The following is a 25,108-nucleotide window of genomic DNA, read 5'->3' as shown; positions in this document are numbered from 1 at the left end:
CTGGCTGTCTCTGCCTGGCAGGCTCCACTGGTATTCTCTGCCTCTGTCCCTACTATGGAGGCTGAGTCACTGGCTTACTAGTGCTCTTCCATGTCGTCCCTAGGAGGGGTGCGTCACTTGAGTGGGTTGAGTCACAGACATGATCTTCCTGTCCGGTTTTGCGCCCCCTCAGGCTTGTTTCTGTGGAGGAGATCTTAGTGGGCTATACTTAGCCTTGTCTCAGGGTAGTAAGTTGGTGGTTTGTTGATATCCCTCTAGTGGTGTGGGGGCTGTGCTTTGGCAAAGTGAGTGGGATTATATCCTGCCTGGTTGGCCCTGTCCTGGCGTATTGTCGGATGGGGCCACAGTGTCCCCTGACCCACCCGTCTCAGTCTCTACGTGCAATAGTCTATGTGCTGCTCCAGTTTCAACTGTTCTGCTTGTGGCTAGGGAACCCTGACCTATTCACCGAACGTGCTACCTTGTCCCGGAACTGCGGTTTTTCGACTCTCTTTACCACACCGGCTGTCTCAACCCCTAAATGCACATCAATGAAATACCAACTGACATTTACTCCTGAGGTACTGACCTGTTGCACCCTATACAACCACAGATTATGAACGTTTTAATATCTTGAAGAACAAGCTGGCCTTAAATGGCCATGTACTCTTATCTCCACCAGGCACAGCCAGAAGAGGACTGGCCACCCCCTCAGAGCCGGTTTCCTCTAGGTTTCTTTGTAGGTTCCTGCCTTTCTAGGGAGTTTTTCCTAGCCACTGTGCATCTACATCTGTATTGTTTGTGGTTTTAGGCTGGGTTTCTCTATAGCGCTTTGTGACATCTGCTGATGTAAAAAGGGCTTTATAAATACATTTGATTGATTGACATTTGAATGTGGGTGACAGTGACAGGGGGCTGGGTAAAAGGTGGGTTGGGGATGGTCTCGGTCTCTGCTCCACTGTGTGACTGGCTACATAGCGGTGCCTGCGAGTGTGCGCCAGGCTGTAAACTCATTAACACCCACAGGACCACAGGGGACAGAGGGCTACAGGGCAATTGACTTGTACAGACTGCAGACACATCATTTAACCCACCCTTTAAAAACTGTCCACTCTATATGCCCCCAAGAGACATGAGTAGGCTTCCATTTGACTCTTTACAGCAGAAACCTCATTAACAACAGAATTCTGACACGTTGCAGTGTACCAGTTTTTCTAATGGCTAACAGTAAGCTTTATCGTTAATATTCACTGCAATGTCTGTGTTAGTGTATTGAGTAGATGTTGAGAGTGTGTGTGTGTAGAGGTTTGTGTGAGTGTACTCTGTGTGCACACGCAAAAGCAGCCACAGGTGTGCATACTATGTGACTGAGGTCATGAAGGGTAAAGTGAGAGTGCTCAGCTGTCCACTCAGATCAGTGTGAAAGGAGAGCATACTGGGACGATACTAAACGATACCGTAGTGGGCATAGCAACACACACAAACACGCACACACGCTGTTAGCAACGCAACCTTCAACTGAACTTAACCCATGAACACAAAATGTTGAAAAGACGTTGAAAAGTAGTATTTTTGGGGGGGAAAGATGTTGAAAATACATATTTCAAACAATTTCTCACTCCAAAAAACAACCTGGGTTCTCACACCTGAAAGCCTCTTTATTTATTTTCTATACAGTGTATTGCTCCATTTCACAATAGTGCAACGTTTCTCCATACATTTTCTCGATAAATATAACATATAAATAAACGATGCAGGTCACATTGAACAATAATGTGTTAACTAAAAAAGCTACAGTCACATTGACAATGCATTCAATCCGAGAATTTGGGCAATTCCTTCGTTACATTTGATTCAACTAAATGGAGGCCAAGTTCTTGTGTGGAGATGTCACTCATGGTACATTATGAGCTCACACGAACCCACCGTGTAACATTTGGCATGGAATGTTATAATGACATCATTTTCTGGTTGTAAATAGGTTTTCTGGTTGTAGAGAAGCCTGGTTAGATACCAGATTACAACCAGCTAAATACGTTTTTTTTCTGGTCGCTAAAAAGACCTCTTAAAACAATCTGTATACAACCTGACCATAACGTCACAGAAGACATCACTGCAACCACTTTTGCGATTTGGGGACAAAATACTTCACCATTACTGGGGGAGAGGGGGTTCGGTAAAAACAAAACCAGATCAACAAAATCCTTTGAAAAAAGGAAAATAAATAACTTCTCAGAAGTTTTACATTTGATCACACTGCTCTACATAGCCTATTTATTGAACCTAGCTAACTGTGACGAGTCAAAAGCTAAAATTAGGACATGTTGTGGCGGACACAGCTCTTTAACCTCAGGTAAAGTATCAGTATTGAGTATGTAGAAACAGCTTCATTTCCTTTGCTTTGATGTGTGCCATTTTGTGGAACTTCCAAAGAATGGTATTATCTGATAGACGTGTTCCAGAGTATCGTTAGAGCTTAGAGTTATACTACATGTTGTCACACGTTTACTACGTAAACATTGCTGTGGTAACTTTGGATCCTTTTCAACAATACAGGAAGTGGTATGATGAGTGAAAGTACAAAATGATGAGTAAGTAACACAAAATGAAAGCACCATAAATGTTTCCACATTGACATTGCCGCAGCTAGTCTTAAGTATTAAGATTAGTGTTGTGTTAATTTGCCTACACATTACTTGACCCTTCTGCTCTTTAGCCATTTCAAAGCTGTCATGATCGTGATACCACTATGTGTTTATGAATGATAATGATCTATACAATGGATTGGGGTCTTCTAATTAGCTAGCGGACAAGCAAGCTTGCATACCATAGCCTTCCATACAACCGTATTGGACATCAGTTGCCATAACTACTAATGACATCGGTTGTGAAATACATGTGGCAGTGACAAGGCTACTTTTGAAAAATATTTAACATTTTCAGTCAAGGTACCAACCGGCAAAAGAATAAACACTGCATGAACAAAATAAACCTCTTTCTTTTAACTGTTGTCCTTTACAAATAATAAAGATATTTCAGTTGACCTCTGCCCGTCTTCAAAAAGTGTCTCAGAGTAGGAATGCTGATCTAGGATCAGTTTATCCTTTTAAATCATTATGAATAAGGGGGAACCTAGATCAGCATTCCTACCCTGGGACACTTTATGAATACGTAAAAAAAAAAAATCCTTATCAATCCTTCACTCTGATATACTCAACGCTCAAACTGAACAACTTCCCACTTTTGACATCCTCTCGGACACACTTCCATCAATGATATGCACGACGTTAACACAACAAAGTAAAAATAATACGGCACTCGAGTCGTAGCAGTGGTCCATTAGCTTTTCACAAAGCATCTTTGAAATTGTCGGAATATATTAGCTATATATATATATATATATATATATTTTTTACATTTAATAAATAATTCAACATCATATTATCTGTTCTTATATATTTTTTAAACAAATGTATAGTTTAGAGTAACGATAGACCTCGAATCAATAGCTACATTCTTTTTTTCCTTCTTCTCCAGCTGGTTGGTTGAAGTTTTCCTTAGGTACAGATCTAGGATCAGCTTTCCCTCCTCAATACTAACCTTAACCATTTAAGGGGAAATGCTGGAAAATGTCTAGGGGCAACACTCTATTACACAAGGCTCGTCCGTAGGGTAGGACGGTAAACAACATTGCCCGTTAATGCCACCTAGTGTGACACATACAGCTGCACTACTCATTTTTATTCCTGCCTGCCAGGACACAATGTCAGTAAACATGCATGGCAGAATCAGAACCATAGCTACATTCCTAAGTTAAAATCGGTTCAGAGACAGTAGTGGATTGCAAATGGTGTTTTTTTCCCAACCTCTTTATCTGAGGAAAACTCTCCTGTGTTCTTCAATAGACTAGAAGCTGGTATCTTTAAGGTAATACAGTGAGACTTCAGGGAAAGAGACCAGATCCAGCAGCCCCCTCTGTGTGTTTCTCTCTCCATCTTTCACTCTTCCTCACTCGCTCTTCCCATCACCTCTTCTCCCTCTAACTGTACCCCTCCCAGTCTCTCAAGCCCTTCTCTCCACTCTCCCTCTAACTGTACCCCTCCCAGTCTCTCTCAAGCCCTTCTCTCCACTCTCCCTCAAACTGTACCCCTCCCACTCTCTCTCAAGCCCTTCTCTCCACTCTCCCTCAAACTGTACCCCTCACACTCTCTCTCAAGCCATTTTCTCCACTCTCCCTCTCGCTACCTGATTCAAGTATATGCATTCTCTCACTCCCTCTTCACACAGAGCAGTTGCGTCTCTTGCTGGGGCCTGGCTGTGCGGTGGCAACCAAGGCCGAGGTTGAGGCTGAGGTCAGCCAGAGCTTAGCCCCGTGTCAAAGGCTGGTGGAGGACACAGAGAGTGTGGGCGACGAAGGCGGCGGGAAGTTGAGCAGCTCTAGGACGGCCACCCCCACACTGCTGCGCCGCGTGAACATGCAGGAGGCCGCCACCCACTTGTTGCTGCGCGGGTTGTACTTCTCAATGGAGTTGAGGCTGGAGCTGCCGTCGTTGCCGCCCACTGCGTACAGCCAGCCGTCCATAGCCACCAGGTCGTGGGTACTCCTGCGGGAGGACAGGACAACGTGCAGACTCAGTAGTAGCTCAGGCACACCACAAAGACTAACAGCTAAAAGCTGCGGGTGTGTTAGCGATCACCTGCTGAGTGTTGACAAACAGTGATCCAACATGTAGAATTGTTCTGTGGTCAGAGGTGATAGGGAAAAAGCGGGTTGCCATCCTATTGGTTCCATTGCTACAGGCAAGCTCAATCAAGCACAGTGTTTCAAATGAACTCAGATAGTATTTTAACCCAGTTGGTGGCCATTCATTAACTGATCAATTAACTACTAGGCAGAAAAGAAAACCAAAACAACTTCCCTGACTAGCCTGTTGCTAAAGACTGAGCTCACTGCAGTGTAAATGGAGGCAAATGGAGGCCTGGGCATATTCATTAGTGCACAACGCAACAAAATGTTTTGTAACGGAAAGTGAAAAAAGGTGTTTCTTCTGTACAAACTAAGGTAGGTCCCTCCTTTGCTTCCATTTGGTTCCTATTGAATATGACTCTGCTGAGACCAGATCAGGCTCTAGATAAATATGAGCCATTCTACTGATTACAGCAATGGTTTATTTATAGGGCCGGGAGCATCCACTGTTGTCAGGTTCCCTGCTCAAATCTCCCATTGTGTGCATGTTTGTGTGTGAGTGAGAAACTAATTTAATTTGAATCATCAAGTCCTGGTCTCTGAGGCCCATTGTGTATGCCGGTTCCTCCAGAAACTCAGATACTTTGCTGAGCAAGGGCTGGAATGAAGGAATGAAAACCTGAAACCAGCCATTTATGAGGAGCGAGAAGGCTCTATGCATGCATTGACTATGCAGTTAGTTATAGCTACAGGTGATCGGTAGTAATTGTGACGTGTCTGGCGGTGCCCACCTGCGGATGTTCATGGGCGCCACGCCCTCCCAGGCATTGGTCTTGGGATTGAATCGCTCCACCGAGTTTAGGCAGCTGGTGCCATCGTTGCCCCCGGCGACATAGAGCATGCCCTCCAGCACAGCCACCCCGGCACTGCTGCGTCGACTCAGCATATTGGCGATGGCTGTCCATGCGTTACTCTGTTCCGAACCAATCAGAGGGTTGTTGGTCAGTTTTGAGCAACTTATCAGTGCTGGTTGAGGTTGAACTCAAAACATAGCTTCTCCTTTTTGATTTGGGCAGAATTTCAGCTTCATGGTCCGGTTTTAACCAGATTAAGCCTACTCATGGACTTTAAATATAGCCTGGTGGAACAAGCCTGATCACTATGTTCACCATTCTACTTAACTGAATGGTGAACGCAGTGATCAAATTCGTTTCACCAAGCTACTGAAAACCATGCCTAGTTGAGATTCTTCTATAGGCTTAATCTGGGTCCAGGAAACTGGCCCAATGTCTTAATGTGCATATTGATAGAGATCTGTCTGTTTGTTTGTTTATTACCTGTGGTTCATATTTTTCCACTGTTGCTAGGTGTGAGGAGCTATCATATCCTCCTACTGCATACAGACTGCCATCTAGAGAGAGAGGTGGGGGGAAAGAAAGAGGGAGGGAGTGAGGGAGGGAGGAGGGAGCGAAAAAGAGCGCCAAAGAGTGAGAGTGCTGTGACAATAAGCTCAAAACTCTACATATCAGCTCGCAAATATAAAATATGTTTGATGTGGCCCATATTTACTAGGAAGCGAGTAATAGGCCAGGGATGGCCATATTTGATGGGGGTGGGGGCCACAAGAAATTTGAACTCATCATGAGGGGCCACATTGGCTCGTGGGTCTGCGTACCCACATCCATACCCATACATGCAGTCAGACCCGGCCCTAGCCTTTTGGGGCCCCTAAGCGAAATTTAGTTGGGGGGCCCTTCCCACTTCGTGAGCAAAACATTTTAGCGGTCCCCTCTAGACAGCAAAGAGATGTTTAAGAGATCATTTCCTACAATTCTATTCATTTTGCCATGGGGCGGAGACAAATGTTTGCAGTTTTTAACATGACATCTTTTGATCAATAGGGGGGCCCACGGTCAGTAATTCGACCATGATTACTACAAGTTAAGCAGAAAGTTTAGATAGCCAGCTAAAAATGTTCGCTGAAAATGTTCGCTGAAATGGGCTAAATGAATGACTGTCAGTTATTGACATAACACATGAACTGCTGATGCACAAGCACATTTTAAAATTGCACCATGTATATTCCATTGATGTCTAATATTAAAGAAGTCTTAAGGTATTGCTCGTCTGAGGTAGAGAACCTTATGATAAGTTGTCGCCCACACTATCTACCAAAAGAGTTCTCATCTGTATTATTCGTAGCCGTCTATTTACCACCAGACCGCTCTCAAACAACTCTATAAGGCTATAAGCAAAAAAGAAAATGCTCTCCCAAAAGTGACGCTCCGAGTGGCCGGGGACTTTAATGCAGGCAAACTTAAATCAGTTTAACCAAATTTTTACCAGCATGTCACATGTGCAATAAGGGGGAAGAAATCCTAGACCACATTTACTCCACACACAGAGATGCATACAAAGCTCTCCCCCGCCCTCCATTTGGCAAATCTGACCACCATTCTATCCTCCTGATTCCTGCTTAAAAACAAAAACTAAAGCAGGAAATATCAGTGACTCACTCAATACCGAAGTGGTCAGATGATGCGGATGCTACACTACAGGACTGTTTTGCTAGCACAGACTGCAATATGTTCCGGGATTCAGCCAATTGCATTGAGGAATACACCAACTCAGTCATTGGCTTCATCAATAAGTGCATCGATGACGTCGTCCCCACAGTGACTGTACGTACATATCCCAACCAGAAGCCATGGATTACAGGCAACATCCGCATCGAGCTAAAGGCGAGAGCTGCCACTTTCAAGGAGCGGGAGACTAATCCGGGCGCTTATAAGAAATCCCGCTATGCCCTCAGACAAACCATCAAACAAGCAAAGCGTCAATACACGATTAAGATTGAATCTTACTACACCGGCTCTGACGCTCGTCGGATGTGACAGGGCTTGAAAACTATTACGGACTACAAAGGGAAACCCAGACGCGAGCTGCCCAGTGAAGCGAGCCTAGCAGAGGAGCTAAATGCCTTTTATGCTCGCTTCGAGGCAAGCAATACCGAAGCATGCATGAGAGCACCAGCTGTTCTGGATGACTGTGTGATAACGCTCTCAGTAGCCAATGTGAACAAAACCTTTAACTTCTTATGGCTTGGGGGCAGTATTTCGACATCTGGATGAGAAGCGTGCCCAAAGTAAACTGCCTGTTACTCGGGCCCAGAAGCTAGGATATGCATATAATTGGTAGATGTGGATAGAAATCACTCTCAAGTTTCCAAACCTGTTAAGATAATGTCTGTGAGTATAACAGAACTGATATGGCAGGCGAAAACCTGAGGAAAATCCATCCAGGAAGTGGGATTCTTTTGATGTGTGTATTTTCAATTGAATGCCTATAGAGTATCTAATGGGTTAGGACCCAGATTGCAGTTCCTTTGGCTTCCATTAGATGGCAACAGTCGTAAAACATTGTTTCAGGCTTGTTTTCTGAAAAATTAAGAAGAATGAGACCTTTCTGTCAGTGGACTGAGGAAGAATGCAGAGCTGGTTTGTGCCCGTGACCGGGTGCGCCCCCTTCGTTGTTTTTCCTTTCCATTGTATACGCTATTGTCCAGTTGAAATATTATCCATTATTTAGACAATTGACAACCTGAGGATTAAATACAAACATCGTTTGACATGTTGACGGACTTTACCGATACTATAAGGATGTATTTGTCTGCATGTTTTGACCGCCTTTGAGCCAGTGGATTACTGAACAAAACGTGCCAACAAAAACAGAGTTTTGGGATATAAAGAGGGACTTTATCGAACAAAACAAGCATTTATTGTGGAGCTGGGACTCTTGTGACTGCAACCATATGAAGATCTTCAAAGGTAAGTGATTAATTTTATCGCTATTTCTGAATTTTGTCATTCCTTTACTTGGATGTAAAATGTTTGTATGCTTTTGTAAGCAGGGCGCTGTCCTCAGATAATCGCATGGTATGCTTTCGCCGTAGAGCCTTTTTGAAATCTGACAAAGCGGCTGGATTAACAATAAATGAATCTTTAAGCATAACACTTGTATATTTTATGAATGTTTATTATGACTATTTTTGAATTTGGCGCTCTGCAATTTCACCAGATGTTGTCGAGATGGGTCGCTAGCAGAACGCCTGCGCCAGAAAGGTTAAACACAAAGCCGCTGGGCCAGGCGGATTACCAGGACGTGTACTCAAAGCATGCGCGGACCAACTGTCAAGTGTCTTCACTGACAATTTTAACTTCTCTCTGACCGAGTCTGTAATACCTATGTTTCAAGCAGACCACCATAGTCCTTTTGCCAAGGTAACCTGCCTAAATGATTACGGCCCGTGGGACTCACTTCGGTAGCCATGAAGTGCTTTGAAAGGCTGGTCATGGCTCACATCAACAGCATCCTCCCGGACACCCTAGACCAACTCCAATTTGCATACCACCCCATCAAATCCACAGATGATCTTAATCACACTCCACACTGCCCTCTCCCACCTGTACAAAACACTGATGCGAGAATGCTGTTCATCGACTACAGCTCAGTGTTCAACACCATAGTGCCCTAAAAGCTCATCGCTAAGCTAAGGACCCTTGGACTAAACACCTCCCTCTGCAACTGGATTTCCTGATGGCCACCCCCAGGTGGTAAGAGTAGGCAACAATACGTCTCCCACGCTGATCCTTAACACTTGGGCTCCTCAGGAGTGTGTACTTAGTCCCCTCCTGTATTCCCTGTTCACCCACGACTGCGTGGCCAAACACGACTACAACACCATAATTAGGTTTCCTGACGACACAACAGTGGTAGACCTGATCACCGGCAACGATGAGACGGCTTATAGGGAGGTGGTCAGAGAACTGGCAGTGTGGTGCCAGGACAACAACCTCTCCCTCAATGTGAGCAAGACAAAGGAGCTGATCGTGGACTACAGGAGAAGGTGCGCCGAACAGGCTCCCATTAACATCGACGGGGCTGTAGTGGAGCGGGTCGAGAGGTTCAAGTTCCTTGGTGTCCACATAACCAACGAACTATCATGGTTCAAACATACCAAGACAGTTGTGAAGAGGGCACAACAAAACCTTTTCCCCCTCAGGAGACTGAAAAGATTTGGCATGGGCCCCCAGATCCTCAAAAGGTTCTACAGCTGCACCAACGAGAGCATCCTGACCGGTTGCATCACCGCCTGGTATGGCAACTGCTCAGCAACTTACCGTAAGGCGCTACAGAGGGTAGTGCGAACTGCCCAGTACATCACTGGGGCCAAGCTTTCTGCCATACAGGACCTATATAATTGGCTGTGTCAGAGGAAAGCACATAAAATTGTCAGACACTCCAGTCACCCAAGTTATAGACTGTTTTCTCTGCTAGCGCACGGCAAGCAGTAACGGAGCGCCAAGTCTCGCACCAAAAGGCTCCTCAACAGCTTCTACCACCAAGCAATTAGACTGCTGAACAATTCATAAAAATCGCCACAGGACAATTTACATTGACCCCCCTCTCTTGTACACTGCTGCTACTCGCTGTTTGTTTGTTACCTATGCATAGTCACTTCGCCGCACCTACATGTACAGATTACCTCAACTAGCCTGTACCCATGATCACTTATTTTAGCCTACTTGGTAAATATTTTCTTCTTCTTGAACTGCACTGTTGGTTAAGGGCTTGCAAGTACGCATTTCACAAGTCTACACTTGTTGTATTCGGCGCATATGGCAAATAAAGTTTGATTTGATTTTTTTGATTATTCTAACTGTCAACAGTAAATTGAGACGGAGTTCCCCCCAAAAAAATTATCAGCGGCCCTACAAAAGAGGGACGGCACACCAGTTGCCCATCCCTGCTCTAGGCTAACATACAGTAAGTATATCCTTTCTCAATAGATTACATAATCACACAAGAGTTGGACAACACTTGCTCACCTAGAGTGGCCACACGGACGTATCTCCTTCGGGTGCTCATGGCAGCGATGGAGGTCCAGGTACTGGTGAGAGGGTCGTACCGCTCTGCACTGTTGGGGTGGAGGGGGTTATTCATTATATACAAATGTCATCTCAGTATTTGCATCCGTGATGGTCAGAATCTGTTGTGACAAAGCTCAAAAGTAGTCCAGCATTTTGAACACATGGCTCATAATTATCTATATATTTTTTATGTACCTGTTGAGACAGGAAGCTCCGTCGTAACCACCGGCGGCGTACAGGAGGCCGTGCAACACTGCCACGCCCAAACAGCTCCGTCGCGTCCCCATTGAAACCTCAGGCTGCCAGGAGTTGGTGACAGGGTCGTAGGACTCCACTGTGGCCAAATCTGAGGTGCCGTCATACCTGAGGGAGACCAGAGTATATCAGAAAGAGAAGTGTATCGAAACCAGGTGTGGGCCACTGGTGACCCGCGGATCAGTCAGACTCTCAACTTAAGAGTCTCAACTGTTGAGAGTTAGAATAATAGAATACACAAGGTGCCCTTTTGAAAATTGGCTGTGCATCAGCAGTCAATCAATTAGCCCATGTCAGCAAAACATGTTTTAGAGTTAGTCTAGCTATCGAAACTTAAACTAGTAAGCATGGTCGAATAACCGACCAGGGTGGGGCCCATTAATTATCAGTCATCATATTAAAAACTGCTAACATTTGCTCCACCCTATGGCAAAATGTGTAGAGTTGCAGGAAATTAGCTGTAAAACTGCACATTTTTCTCTCTGCCCCCTGGCAAATTGAGTAGAATTGCATGAAATGAGTTCTGAAATTGCTAAATAGCATTCTCTTGCCTGTGAAGAGTTGGGCCACTAAAATGTTTTGCTCGCAAGGTGGGGGCAGGGTATATGGATGTTATATACAGACCCACAAGCCACTGTGGCCCCTCATGATGAGTTCTGTTTTTTGGTGGCCCCACCCCCATCAAAGTTGCCCATCCTCTGTCGCTAAGATCTGGGCACATATTCACAAAGGGTATCAGAATAGAAGTGCTGATCGAGGATCAGTTTTGCTTTTTCATCATATAGAATAAGATGGAGGGGGGCTGATCCTAGATCAGCACTCCTGGTCTGAGACCCTTTGTGAATAAGGGGCCTAGTTCCGCTTTAGGTTTCTTCCTTTAATCTCATCTCAAAAGGAGGGTTTCTTTGTTAAGCAAGTCTTCACAACTGTACTGTGTTAACAGTTACAATAAAGAAACTTTAAATAAAATACATTTGAATTAATTTATTATCTGTTTATCTATTTGACTGGGTAGATGTGCAGGAGTTTCTCATCTAGCTAATTTCCACCAGTAGCACCTGGATAAAACGTTGCCATTGCAGACAATGAGAGTAGTGCATCAGATACTATTTTGTTCAATCTTTCTCTTGATTTACAAAGGCACCGGTTTTGTTTCCCTCCCGGGTAGAGAAGACGTGCCTTGGCTTCAAAAGTCAGAATTTGCATAAATACACTTGAGGGGACCGCTAATATTAGTCTTCCAACAGGTTCCTCCTACCACAGTTAACTGTTTATCTTATTATACCAAATGCCAATAATTCAACGTGTTTGCTTGAATGAGAAATTGGATTACAATATACTGTATCTTCCCTAATCCTAGTTTCTCTTTCAGACAGATTGCAAACTTTATAACACTTTACTTAACACCCAGCGTCATAAAATGTTGGGTCACGGTCATAACAGCTGACACATATACTCCAAAACATGCATCCTGTCTGCAATAAGGCACTAAAGTAAAACTGCAAAAAATGTGGCAAAGAAATTAACTTTATATCCTGAATACAAAGCGTTATGTTATAATTGGGGTAAATCTAACAACACATCACTGAGTACCACTATCTATACTTTAAGGCATAGTGGTGGCTGCATCATGTTATGGGAATGCTCATAATCAGTAGTGAGATTTTTGGGATAAAAAGAAAAAGAATAAAGCTAAGAAAAGGCAATATCCTTGAGGAAAGCCTCGTTCAATCTGCTTTCCACCAGACACTGGGAGATTAATTCACCTTCCAGCAGGACAATAACCTAAAACACATACATATACACTGGAGTTGCTTACCAAGATAATATTGAATGCTCCGGAGTGGCCTAGTTACAGTTTTGGCTTAAAATGGCTGCCTAGCAATGTTCAACAACCAACTTAACCTGTTATAATATGGTCATAACACTGTCATGACACATATGTAGACCTGTATTTTATGGCTGGTTATGACACCCACAAAAGGCAAAACATTCCATTACACCATAAACATACTGTTGACACAACATATGTTATATATATTTTTTAAAGTAAATTGACCATGTTAAATTAGCATTGTGATTGCACAGACATTGATGTCAGACAATCACCTACCCCAATGCTCTGTTGCAGATAACTGGGATGAATGCACAAGCAGATTTCAGAAGGACAAGACACTTTCTTTTTGACTGATGACTGACATAAGGGCATGTACGTGATTGGCCTATCTGGCTTATATGATCATGATGGTCATAATGCTTCTTGACAGTGTCATAAAGTGTATTCTCTACAAGTTATTTAAAATACGATGAAAAAAACGTGACCGTAAATAATTCAATACAACAAAAACAAAGGATTTAAGAGACAAACTTATAAACGAAAACAAACTTCTTGGCAGGAAAAAATGAATTTGAAAAAAATGTGGGTTTTGACACTTATGTAGGTGTCATAATCAGCCATAAAAACAACACAATATATGTCACAACAGGTAGAAATACATGGGTCATGACAGTGTTATGACCATATGACAGGTTATGACAAGTTATGTCAGCTGTTATGACATTGTTATGATGGTTATGACCATGGCATAACGTGTTAGGACACTGGGAGTCATGTAAAGTGTCAACGTAAACTTAACCGAGCTATCTAGCATAATTAACACGAGTGTACTCTTCCAGTGTTGAGGATGGTTCCATATCGAAGCCGTAACTAATGTTGTGCTAGCTAATACCCGAATCTAAACCATATAGAGGTAAAAGAATGGTCTGACGAGGTCATTTATTACCCTCCCACAGCGTACAGCTTGTTGCCAATGGCCGCCACGCCCACACGTGCCCGCCGAGTGGACATGGATGCCACCATGTGCCATCGGTCAGTCCGCGTGTCGTAGGCCTCGCAGTCACCGTGGATAGCAAACAGACTGCCGCCACCTGGGCAAAACACAGACAAAAAAATAATGTCATCTAAATATCTGAAGCGGCCATTTAAATACACTATATATTTTAAAAAAGTATATGGACACACTTTCAAATGAATGGATTCGGCTATTTCAGCCACACCCGTTGCGGACAGGTGTATAAAATAAAGCAAACAGCCATGCAATCTCCATTGGTAGTAGAATGGCCTTACTGAAGAGCTCAGTGACTTTTAACGTGGCACCGTCATAGGATGCTACCTTTCCAGCAAGTCAGTTTGTCAAATTTCTGCCGTGCTAGAGCTGCCCCGGTAAACTGTAATTGATGTTATTGTGAATTGGAAATGTCTAGAAACAACAACGGCTCAGCCGTGAAGTGGTAGGCCACACAAGCTCATAGAACAGGCCCGCCGAGTGCTGAAGCGTGTAGCCGTGCAAAAATAGTCTGTCCTCTGTTGCATGCAATGTTTGACGAACAGGTGTCCACATACACTACATGACCAAAAGTATCTATAGATATATGGGTATTAAAACACAGTGGCCAACATTTGACTTTTTACAGGTTCAATGCCCTAAAACAATACACTAATATTTATAGACATGTTAAGCGCCAAACTTCTTTAGAATAATTGCTGCATCCAATCTATTTCAAATGTAATGTTTTATGTATCTGTGAGCAAGTTAGCTTTTAACCAAGGGCCAAACTCAGGATCCCTGTTTCCTAATGGCACTCTACAGATTCAGAAATTAAAGAATGTGTATTTGTTGGGCTTGTATAATATACACGTACGTACGTACGTATGCATGTACGTATGCATGCATGCATGTATATATGTATGTATGTACATTTACATTTACGTCATTTAGCAGACGCTCTTATCCAGAGCGACTTACAAATTGTATGTATGTATGTATGTATGTATGTATGTATGTATGTATGTATGTATGTATGTATGTATGTATGTATGTATGTATGTATGTATGTATGTATGTATGTATGTATGTATGTATGTATGTATGTATGTATGTATGTATGTATGTATGTATGTATGTATGTGTGTATGTGTGTATGTGTGTATGTGTGTATGTGTGTATGTGTGTATGTGTGTATGTGTGTATGTTGCCTTCAGAAGGTATTCACACCTCTTGACTTTTTCTACATTTTGTTGTGTTACAGCCTGAATGTATTACATTGAGAATTTGTTTCACTGATCTACACACAATACCCCACAATGTTACCGATTTACACACAATACTCCCGATTTACACACAATAGCCCACAATGTTACCGATTTACACACAATAGCCCACAATGTTACCGATTTACACACAATAGCCCACAATGTTACCGATTTACACACAATAGCCCACAATGTTACCGATTTACACACAATAGCCCACAATGTTACCGATGTACACACAATAGCCCACAATGTTACCGATGTACACACAATAGCCCACAATGTTACCGATGTACACACAATAGCCCACAATGTTACCGATGTACACACAATAGCCCACAATGTTACCGATGTACACACAATAGCCCACAATGTTACCGATGTACACACAATAGCCCACAATGTTACCGATGTACACACAATAGCCCACAATGTTACCGATGTACACACAATATGTAGCCCACAATGTTACGATGTACACACAATAGCCCACAATGTTACCGATGTACACACAATAGCCCACAATGTTACCGATGTACACACAATAGCCCACAATGTTACCGATTTACACACAATAGCCCACAATGTTACTGATTTACACACAATAGCCCATAATGTTACTGATTTACACACAATAGCCCATAATGTTACTGATTTACACACAATAGCCCATAATGTTACTGATTTACACACAATAGCCATAATGTTACTGATTTACACACAATAGCCCATAATGTCACTGATCTACACACAATACCCCATAATGTCACTGGCCTACACACAATATCCCATTATGTCACTGGCCTACACACAATACCCCAGTATGTCACTGGCCTACACACAATACCCCATAATGTCAAGGTGTAATTATGTTTTTACACATGTTTTGAAATGTATAAAAAAATGAAAAGCTTAAATGTCTTGAGTCAATAAATATTCAACCCCTTTGTTATGACAAGCCTAAATAAGTTCAGGCGTAAAAATGTGCTTAGCAAGTCACATAATGAGTTGCATGGACTCACTCTGTGTGCAATAATAGTGTTTAACATGAATTTGGAAATGACTACAAATGATGGTTCCTCAGTCGAGCAGTGAATTTCAAACAGATTCAACCACAAAGACCAGGGAGGTTTTCCAATGGTTCACAAATAAGGGCACGTATAGGGAGATTTTTAAAAAAGCAGACATTGAATATCCCTTCGAACATGGTGCAGTTATTAATTACACTTTGGATTGTGTATCAATAAACTCAGTCACTACAAAGATACAGGCACCCTTCCTAACTAAGTTGCCAGAGAGGAAGAAAACTGCTCAGGGATATCACCATGAGGCAAATGATGACTAGAACAGTTACAGTGTAATGGCTGTGATAGGAAAACGTTGTAATTACTCCACAATACATGATAGAGTGAAAAGAAGGAAGTCTGTACAGAATACAAATATTCCAAAATATTCCTGTTTGCAATAAAGCACTAAAGTAAAACTTCAAAAAAATGTGGCAAATAAATTAACTTTATGTTCTGAATACAAAACATTATGTTTAGGGCAAATTCAACACAACACATCACTGAGTACCACTATTTATATTTTAAAGCATGGTGGTGGCTGCAACATGTTATGGGAATGCTTATCATCAGTAGTAAGATTGTTGGGATAAAAAAAAAGATTAAAGCTAAACAAAGGCAATGTCCTTGAGGACAGCCTGGTTGAATCTACTTTCCACCAGACACTGGGAGATTAATTCACCTTCCAGCAGGACAATAACCTAAAACACATACATATACACTGGAGTTGCTTACCAAGATGACATTGAATGCTCCGGAGTGGCCTAGTTAGTTTTGACTTAAATGGCTGCCTAGCAATGATCAACAACCAACTTGACAGACCTTGAAGAAGTCAAAATAATAAATGGGCAAATATTGTACAATCCAGGTGTGCAAAGCTCTTAAAGACTTACCCAGAAAGACTCACAGCTGTCATCGCTGCCAAAGGTGATACTAACATGTATTGACTCAGGGGTGTGAATACTTATGTAAATTAGATATTTCTGTAATTCATTTTCAATACATTTGCTAAAATTTCTAAAAACATGTTTTCAATTTAAGAGAAAAAATATATTTAATCCATTATGAATTCCAGCTGTAACAAAAAATGTGGACTACGTCAACGGGTATGAATACTTTCTGAAGGCACTGTGTGTGTGTGTGTGTGTGTGTGTGTGTGTGTGAGTGAGTGAGTGTATGTACCCTGGTGGGTAACCTCGGGGGCACACTGACCGACGGCGAAGAGCACGGGGCTGGCACCCTCGCAGCGGCGCGGCCGGGTACGGCTGTTACTCAGCACACCCCTCTGCTCGGGCATAAGATGGTACTTGAGGGCCTCGATGAGCAGGTCCTTGCACTCAGAGTGGTGGCGCACCAGCAGCTCCGTGTCCACGTTGCTCATGAGGAAATCCCTCCGCAGCAGGGGCAGACGCACGCACTTCATCAGCTAGAGTGGGAAGGGGAAGGGCAGACGCTTTTATCCAAAGCGACTTGTAGTAGTGTGTATACATCTTGGTACGGTGGCCTCAGCAGCAATGGACACCCACAATCCTGACGTTGTAAGCGCCAGGATTCACCAATTTAACCACACAGCTGCACGTCTATATCTTACCCAGGGTACGTGCTGCCTGCGCCCATCTATGTCGTGTTTGACCCAGCTCAGCACGGCCCGGTATACCTCCTCTTCTGACGGTACGTTCAGGTTGTCACTGGAGATCAGGTCTAATACCTTAACAGAGGGAAGAGAGAGAGAGAGAGAGAGAGAGAGAGAGAGAGAGAGAGAGGGACACACTCATCACATGTGGGCCACAACAGTTTGCATGACACAAAAATAAAACATTAATTCATTCACATTTACCTTGGCATGTTCATTTTGGAATTACTTGAAAAAAGGTCCATTTCACTCCCAACTATTTTTATAATGAGCCGAGGTAAATATGTGCTTGTATATGTGCAAATTGTCATGATGAAAATGGCTATGAAGCATAATCCCAGCACCACAGCGAGAGACAATGTGGTGGTGTATCTAATCTACAGTAGGAGTTCATACCGTTTCTGTACCCATATAACTGTAGCTATGGGTAAGGGTGTGTCCTGCTATAATAGATCGTGACTATGAAGTGCGCGGGTGTACGCTTCAGTGCGTGTGTATTGCAGAGAGGCTAGCACTGTTCCTAGACTGGGGCTCGGCCGTAGTGGCCAGCTGCTGCTGAGATCAGTCGAATAGCAGCAGCCTCAGAGGAAGAGCATCGGCTAATCCACAGGAACTACAATCCCCACAGCACAGTCGAGCACAGTACAGCATAGCACAAAATGAACAGCCTCCGTTCCTCTAGGAGTATTATTGCCCTGTATCCCCCTCAACATAACACATAGGCTACTGTAGCATATACTGACACAATGTGTGTGTGTGTGTGTGTGTGTGTGTGTGTGTGTGTGTGTGTGTGTGTGTGTGTGTGTGTGTGTGTGTGTGTGTGTGTGTGTGTGTGTGTGTGTGTGTGTGTGTGTGTGTGTCTGACATGTGAAGTGTACCTGTCACAAGTGTGTGAGAGAAATAGCAAAAGACAGTAGCTACACAACAAATGTCTGTGTACATCAGTCATGATGACAATGTGTAGTAGAATATGACTAGGAGATCCAGTCAGAACAGTTGCCAGTCCCCTCGATCTAAAAGGAGGAAATCACGAGTTTCACAGCTCTGTGAGCTCAAAGATGCTCAGAGCAGTTGGTTAATAAATCCTACCCTGCTTGCAGAGCTCGGTGACGGGCACACCACAGCTGCAGAGAGGAATAAAAAGAGAACGAAAAGAGAGAAAGGCAATGAAACTAAAGAGAGCGAGAGCGAGAGAGAGAGGGGAACGAGAGAGAAGCACACCACAGCTGGCTACCCCGCAGCTCTGTTTCAGACGTCCCCTAGCCATTTTACTCTTGGCTAATGGACTGTGCCCAGTAAAATGTCACAATGGCGCGGTTCTGAGACTTGACAACCTGGGAGAGACGTGCTGTGTTCACACTCACGGAGGGGATCCAGCCTATTCATATCGGATTGGTTTGTTTGAGGTGAGGAGGTAAACGTGACGTCATCGCTCTCGGAGTTAGTGGCTACCCTATCAAAACGGTTTGATTTTGTTAAGTTCAGGTCATTCATTTCCCAAGCATAAGCTGTGAGGTGTTGTCATCTCTTGGTGCACTCCCAAGAGAGACAGGTGAGTAACATTAAGATGGTAGGGAATGAAAGAGTGTAGTGTAGAGTTCTGATCAGCTCACTCAAGACAAGTGAATGAAAGAGGATAGTGTGGTGTTCTGGTCAGGGAGAAAAACATTTTATAGCCCCCGCCTAACAGCTGGTGCTGTCACAGCTGTCACATGTCCTAACCCGGTGTTCCCCAACTGGTGGCCCAGGTGACTATTTGTCCTGCCAAGTTTTCTGAGCAAAAAATATTAGAATAATAATTCAAAAGAAAAAACATTGTTGGACATAAAATACTCTAAAAACACCAGCAAATCAACTCCAAGAGATTTTAATTTGGGGAATCTGTTCCAAAGTATAGTTACGCATAATAGAGAGAGATACAGTGGAGCTCCAGAAGTATTGTGACAGTGAAACGTGTTGTCGTCCTTTTGGCTCTGTACTCCAGGACTTGAAAGGATACAATGACTTTCATCCAAATCAGGTGAACCGTTTAGAGATGACAGCACTTTTTGTAAATAGTCTCCCTCCCCTATTTTAGGGGACCAAAAGTACTGGGACAAATTCAATTGTGTGTATTAAAGTAGTCAAAAGTTTAGTATTTGGTCCCATATTCCTAGCACGCAAGGATTACATCAAGCTTGAGACTCTAAAAACTTGTTGGCTGCATTTGCTGTTCCTTTTTGTTGCATTTCAGATTATTTTGTGCCTTATAGAAATGAATGGTAAATAACATTATTTACCATTCAAAAAATAACACATTCATTTTGGAGTCACTTAAAACAAGAACATAATATGTTTCTAAACACTTCTACCAATGAGGATGCTACCATGATTACGGATAGTCCTGAATTAATCACGAATAAATATGAGTGAGAAAGTTAGACGCACAAATAGCATAACTCCAAGACATGCTAACCTCTCACTATTACAATAACAGGGGAGGTTAGCATTTAATATCAAACCCCCAAGACATGCTAACCTCTCACCATTACAATAACAGGGGAGGTTAGCATTTCATATCAAACCCCCAAGACATGCTAACCTCTCACCATTACAATAACAGGGGAGGTTAGCATTTCATATCAAACCCCCAAGACATGCTAACCTCTCACCATTACAATAACAGGGGAGGTTAGCATTTCATATCAAACCCCCAAGATATATATATAATATATAAAAATATATGCCATTTAGCAGACGCTTTTATCCAAAGCGACTTACAGTCATGTGTGCATGCTAACCTCTCACCATTACAATAACAGGGGAGGTTAGCATTTCATATCAAACCCCCAAGACATACTAACCTCTCACCATTACAATAACAGGGGAGGTCAGCATTTGTGGGATGAAAATGGATGAAAATGCCCTCAAATTAAAGCTGACAGTCTTTAACCTCATAGTCATTGTATCATTTAAAATCCAAAGGTGTTGGAGAACAGTCAAAGCAAACAAAAAAATGTGTCACTGCCCCAATACTTTTGGAGCTCACTGTATGTGATTGTATACAAATGTAAACTAGGTTTGAAAAGACAACATTTTAGTTAAATGTTATACAGTATCTGGGCTTCTTGCAATCGATTTGCAGTCTACATATTATTTGTAATTATGTTCCGGCCCTCTGATCATCCACTCAATATATATATATATTTTTTTTTGAAATTATTATTATTTATTAATTTAAACGGCCCATGGCTGAATCTTTGTTGATGATCCCTAGCCTAACCTGTCATGTCTGACACCATCTCTCTAAACTTATTTTCACTAATAAACACACCTAGGTATGCCTCTAAGACCAACTCAGACCCTAACACAGACTATTGACTTCAACACCTCAAATCTTCCCAAAGGAATCATGGAGCGTTCTCTTCTTTCCACATGATGCTAGGTTGCTAACTGTCCCATTCACCTCTAATGGTCTCCTGGCATCTTGTAACCACACATACACCATGGCTGTGTTCCAGGCTGACGACATTGCAGACGCATGCCAGATCTCACAATGCCTAACTAGCTAACCACATCGCATGATATAGCAATGAGATGCACGACTGCACAGTCGATGACATGACAAGCAACCATTGGTAGCGAGCAACGTCTGCAATGTAGTCGGCCTGGAACGCGCCCATCTTTGGAAGTTCTCTGCCCGATTACCATTTTGAGGGTATGACCCCCAACAAGGCTGTCATTGGACAAGTCCAGACACTGAGTTAACGTGACATAAAACTAGTCCGGGTCAGGGAGGCGGAGATCACGATGAGTTAAACTACAAGAGACCCTTGATTGACAAGGAGCTGAGGATTTCTGTCTAGTGAGTGTTGAAAGGGAACTACGCACTTGTCTTTGCTGCTTGCTCTTTGAAGGCCCTTGAGGGGGTTGAGGAAAGGTTAGAACACGACCAGATGTCCTCCTCTCTTTGCCGGAAAAGGGGTGAGAGAGAGTGTCAGAGAGGGAGAGTCAGAGACTAATGCTAAGCTAACCTATCTCAGTGTGTCTTTCAATTTACCATTTGAAATACTAACTACCAGAGAAGTGGACAGCACTCACCAGAGCTATTTTCCTAGTGTGTCTACAGCTTGCAGACTCCCAACATCAGTGCACAAGTCAAAGTGCACCAAAAGTGCCCTGATAGCTTTCAACAATTCCGATGCAACTCATTAGCTAAAGGAGATCCCAACGCTGCCACCAAATACAACATCAAGTCGTTCTGTGCGGAAAAGCATATAACATGCTATTTCAGGACTCTTTCTGGCCCCTACCTGCTTTAGCGGCAGCAGCATGAACTCCTCAGTCTTGGACACCTCCACAAAGTGCTGCAGGACGTACTTGTGCGCCGACTTGAGCAGGTCGCTGCAGGAGTGCGTGTCGGCAAAGCTGCGGATGCCCAGGCAGTTGGAAGGGTCCAGCTGGCTGAGGAGGAACTTACAGCAGGCGTCCCTCACCCCGTTGAGCTGCAGCAGGCTGGCCGCTGGAAGCAATGTCTGGAAGCAGATGGAGTGATATAAAACAATATGTAGAATGTGGCAGAAGTATATGGGATAGGATGTGAGGAATGGTATAGGAATGTGCAGTACAGGGTAGGTATATGGTGTGATGGGAAAGGATGTGACAGATGGGATGGGATTTGACGGTACTACAGTTGAAGTCGGAAGTTTACATAAACTGAGTTTAAATCTATTTGGCTAAGGGTGTTTTACAATTCTTAACCTTTAATCCTAGGAAAAAATCCCCAGCTTAGGTCAGTTAAGATCACCACTTTATTTTCAGAATGTGAAATGTCAGAATAATATTAGAGAGAATTTTTTATTTCAGCTTCTATTTCTTTCACCATATTCCCAGTGGGTCAGAAGTTTACATATACTTAATTAGTATTTGGCAGCATTGCCTTAAAATGGTTTAACTTGGGTCAAACATTTCAGGTAGCCTTCCACAAGTTGAGGAAATATTTGCCCATTCCTCCTGACAGAGCTGGTGTAACGGAGTCAGATTTAGTGGCCTCCTTGCTCGCACACGCTTTTTCATTTCTGCCCACAAATTTTCTATAGGATTGAGGTTAGGGCTTTGTGATGGCCACTTCAATACCTTGACTTTGTTGTCCTTAAGCCTTTTTGCCACAACTTTAGAAGTATGCGTGGGGTCATTATCCATTTTGAAGACCCATTTGTGACCAAGCTTTAACTTCCTGACTGATGTCTTTAAATGTTGCTTCAATATATCCACATAATTTTCCGGTCTCATGATGCCATCTATTTTACTGCGTGGTCCCATGGTGTCTATACTTGCGTACTATTGTTTGTACAGATGAACGTGGTACCTTCAGACATTTGGAAATTGCTCCCAAGTATGAATCAAACATGTGGAGGTCTACAAAAAAAATTGAGGTCTTGGCTGATTTCTTTTGATTTTACCATGATGTCAAGCAAAGAAGCACTGAGTTTGAAGGTAGGCCTTGAAATACATCCACAGGTACACCTCCAATTGACACTAAAGCCATGACATCATGTTCTAGAATTTTCCAAGCTGTTTAAAGGCACAGTCAACGTAGTGCATGTAAACTTTTAAACCACTGGAATTGTGATACAGTCAATTATAAAGTGAAATGATCTGTCTGTAAACAATTGTTGGAAAAATGACTTGTGTCATGCACCAGGTAGATGTCCGAACCAACTTGCCAAAACTATAGTTTGTTAACAATAAATTTGTGGAGTGGTTGAAAAACGCATTTTAATGACTCCAACCTAAGTGTATGTAAACTTCCATCTTCAACTGTATATATAAAAGGGTATAAAAGGGTATAAAAAGGGTATAAAAGGAACATAAATACTTTTACGAAGTCATGTACAGTGCATTCGGGAAGTAGTCAGACACTTTGACCTTTTACACATTTTGTTACGTTACAGTCTTAGTGCTAAAATGGATTGAATAAAAAAATCCTCATCGATGTAAACACAATATCCCAATATGCCAAAGCGAAAACAAGTTTTTAGAAATGTTTGCAAATGTATTGAAAATAGAAAACAAAAGCCTCAGACCCTTTGCTATGAGACTTGAAATTGAGCTCCTTGTGTATCCTGTTTTCATTGATCATCCTTGAGATGTTTCTACAGCTTCATTGGAGTCCACCTGTGGTATATTCAATTGATTGGCCATGATTTGGAAAGGCACACACCTATCTATATAAGGTCCCACAGTTGACAGTGCATGTCAGAGCAAAAACCAAGCCATGAGTTTCAAGGAATTGTCCGTTAAGCTCAGAGACAGGACTGTGTTGACGCATAGATCTAGGGAATGGTACACATACATTTCTGCAGCTTTGAAGGTCCCCACAGTGGCCTCCATGGAAGAAGTTTGGAACCACCAAGCCTCTTCCTAGAGCTGGCCGCCCGGCCAAACGGAGCAATCAGGGGAGAAGGGCTCCAGAGTTCCTCTGTGGAGATGGGAGAACATTCCCGAAGGACAACCATCTCTGCTGCACTCCACCAATCAGGCCTTTATGGTAGAGTGGCAAGACGGAAGCCGCTCCTCAGTAAAAGGCACATGACAGCCCGCTTGGAGTTTGCCAAAAGGCACCCAAAGGACTCTCAGACCGTGAGAAACAAGATTATCTGGTCTGATGAAACCAAGATTGAACTCTTTGGCCAAAATGCCAAGCATCAGGTCTGGATGAAACCAGGCACCATCCCTATAGTGAAGTATGGTGGTGGCAGCATCATGCTATGGGGAAGTTTTTCAGCGGCAGGGACTGGATCGAGGGAAAGATGAACAGAGCAAAGTACCGAGAGATCCTTGATGAAAACCTGCTCCAGAGTGCTCAGGACCTCAGACTGGGGTGAAGGTTCATCTTCCAACAGGACAACAACCCTAATCACACAGCCAAGACAACGCAGGAGTGGCTTCGGGACAAGTCTCAATGTCCTTGAGTGGCCCAGCCAGAGCCCGGACTTGAACCTAATCGAACATCAGTGGAGAGACCTGAAAATAGCTGTGCAGCGACACTCCCCATCCAACCTGACAGAGCTTGAGAGGATCTGCAGAGAGGAATGGGAGAAACTCTCCAAATGCAGGCGTGCCAAGCTTATAGCGTCATACCCAAGAAGACTCGAGGCCGCAATCGCTGCCAAAGGTGCTTCAATTAAGTACTGAGCAAAGGGTCTGAATACTTATATAAATGTTATATTTCAGTTTTTTATTTTAAAATAAATTAGCAAACATTTCTAAAACACCATATTTGATTTGCCATCTATTGTGTGTAGATTAATGAGCGGGGGAAAAAACAATTTAATCAATTTTAGAATAATGCTGTAACAAAATGTGGAAAAAGTCAAAGAGTATGAATCTGAATGCACTGTAAGTATCAGTATCTTATTGTGGAATACTTTAAAAGGTTTTGAAGGGCAATTATTTAGCTAAATGATTTCAGAGCTAAGAAGACAA

At 42.9% G+C, this 25,108-nt stretch overlaps 1 protein-coding gene across 5 annotated transcripts in view; it reads right to left on the bottom strand.

Annotated features, from left to right (window-relative positions):
* Positions 1–1,612: 1,612 nt before the first annotated feature.
* Positions 1,613–25,108, bottom strand: part of klhl17 (kelch-like family member 17) — a 33,269-nt gene continuing 9,773 nt past the window's right edge. For 3 of the 5 annotated variants that reach the window (XM_046343702.1, XM_046343701.1, XM_046343704.1), the window contains 9 exons: positions 21,934–22,155; positions 17,600–17,716; positions 17,191–17,434; positions 13,635–13,779; positions 10,792–10,959; positions 10,555–10,643; positions 6,004–6,077; positions 5,458–5,639; positions 1,613–4,583 (listed from right to left, as the gene is read on the bottom strand). In XM_046343702.1, the coding sequence (XP_046199658.1) occupies positions 4,355–4,583; positions 5,458–5,639; positions 6,004–6,077; positions 10,555–10,643; positions 10,792–10,959; positions 13,635–13,779; positions 17,191–17,434; positions 17,600–17,716; positions 21,934–22,155 (1,470 nt within the window). In that variant the 3' untranslated portion in view covers positions 1,613–4,354. The remainder of the gene's footprint in view (positions 4,584–5,457; positions 5,640–6,003; positions 6,078–10,554; positions 10,644–10,791; positions 10,960–13,634; positions 13,780–17,190; positions 17,435–17,599; positions 17,717–21,933; positions 22,156–25,108) is intronic. The other 2 variants (XM_046343703.1, XM_046343705.1) reach the window with 1 other exon arrangement.

This window comes from Oncorhynchus gorbuscha, linkage group LG03 (genome assembly GCF_021184085.1).
Source record: "Oncorhynchus gorbuscha isolate QuinsamMale2020 ecotype Even-year linkage group LG03, OgorEven_v1.0, whole genome shotgun sequence".
In the NCBI taxonomy this organism is placed as follows: Eukaryota; Metazoa; Chordata; class Actinopteri; order Salmoniformes; family Salmonidae; genus Oncorhynchus; species Oncorhynchus gorbuscha.
This window is presented reverse-complemented; position numbering and strand designations above follow the sequence as displayed.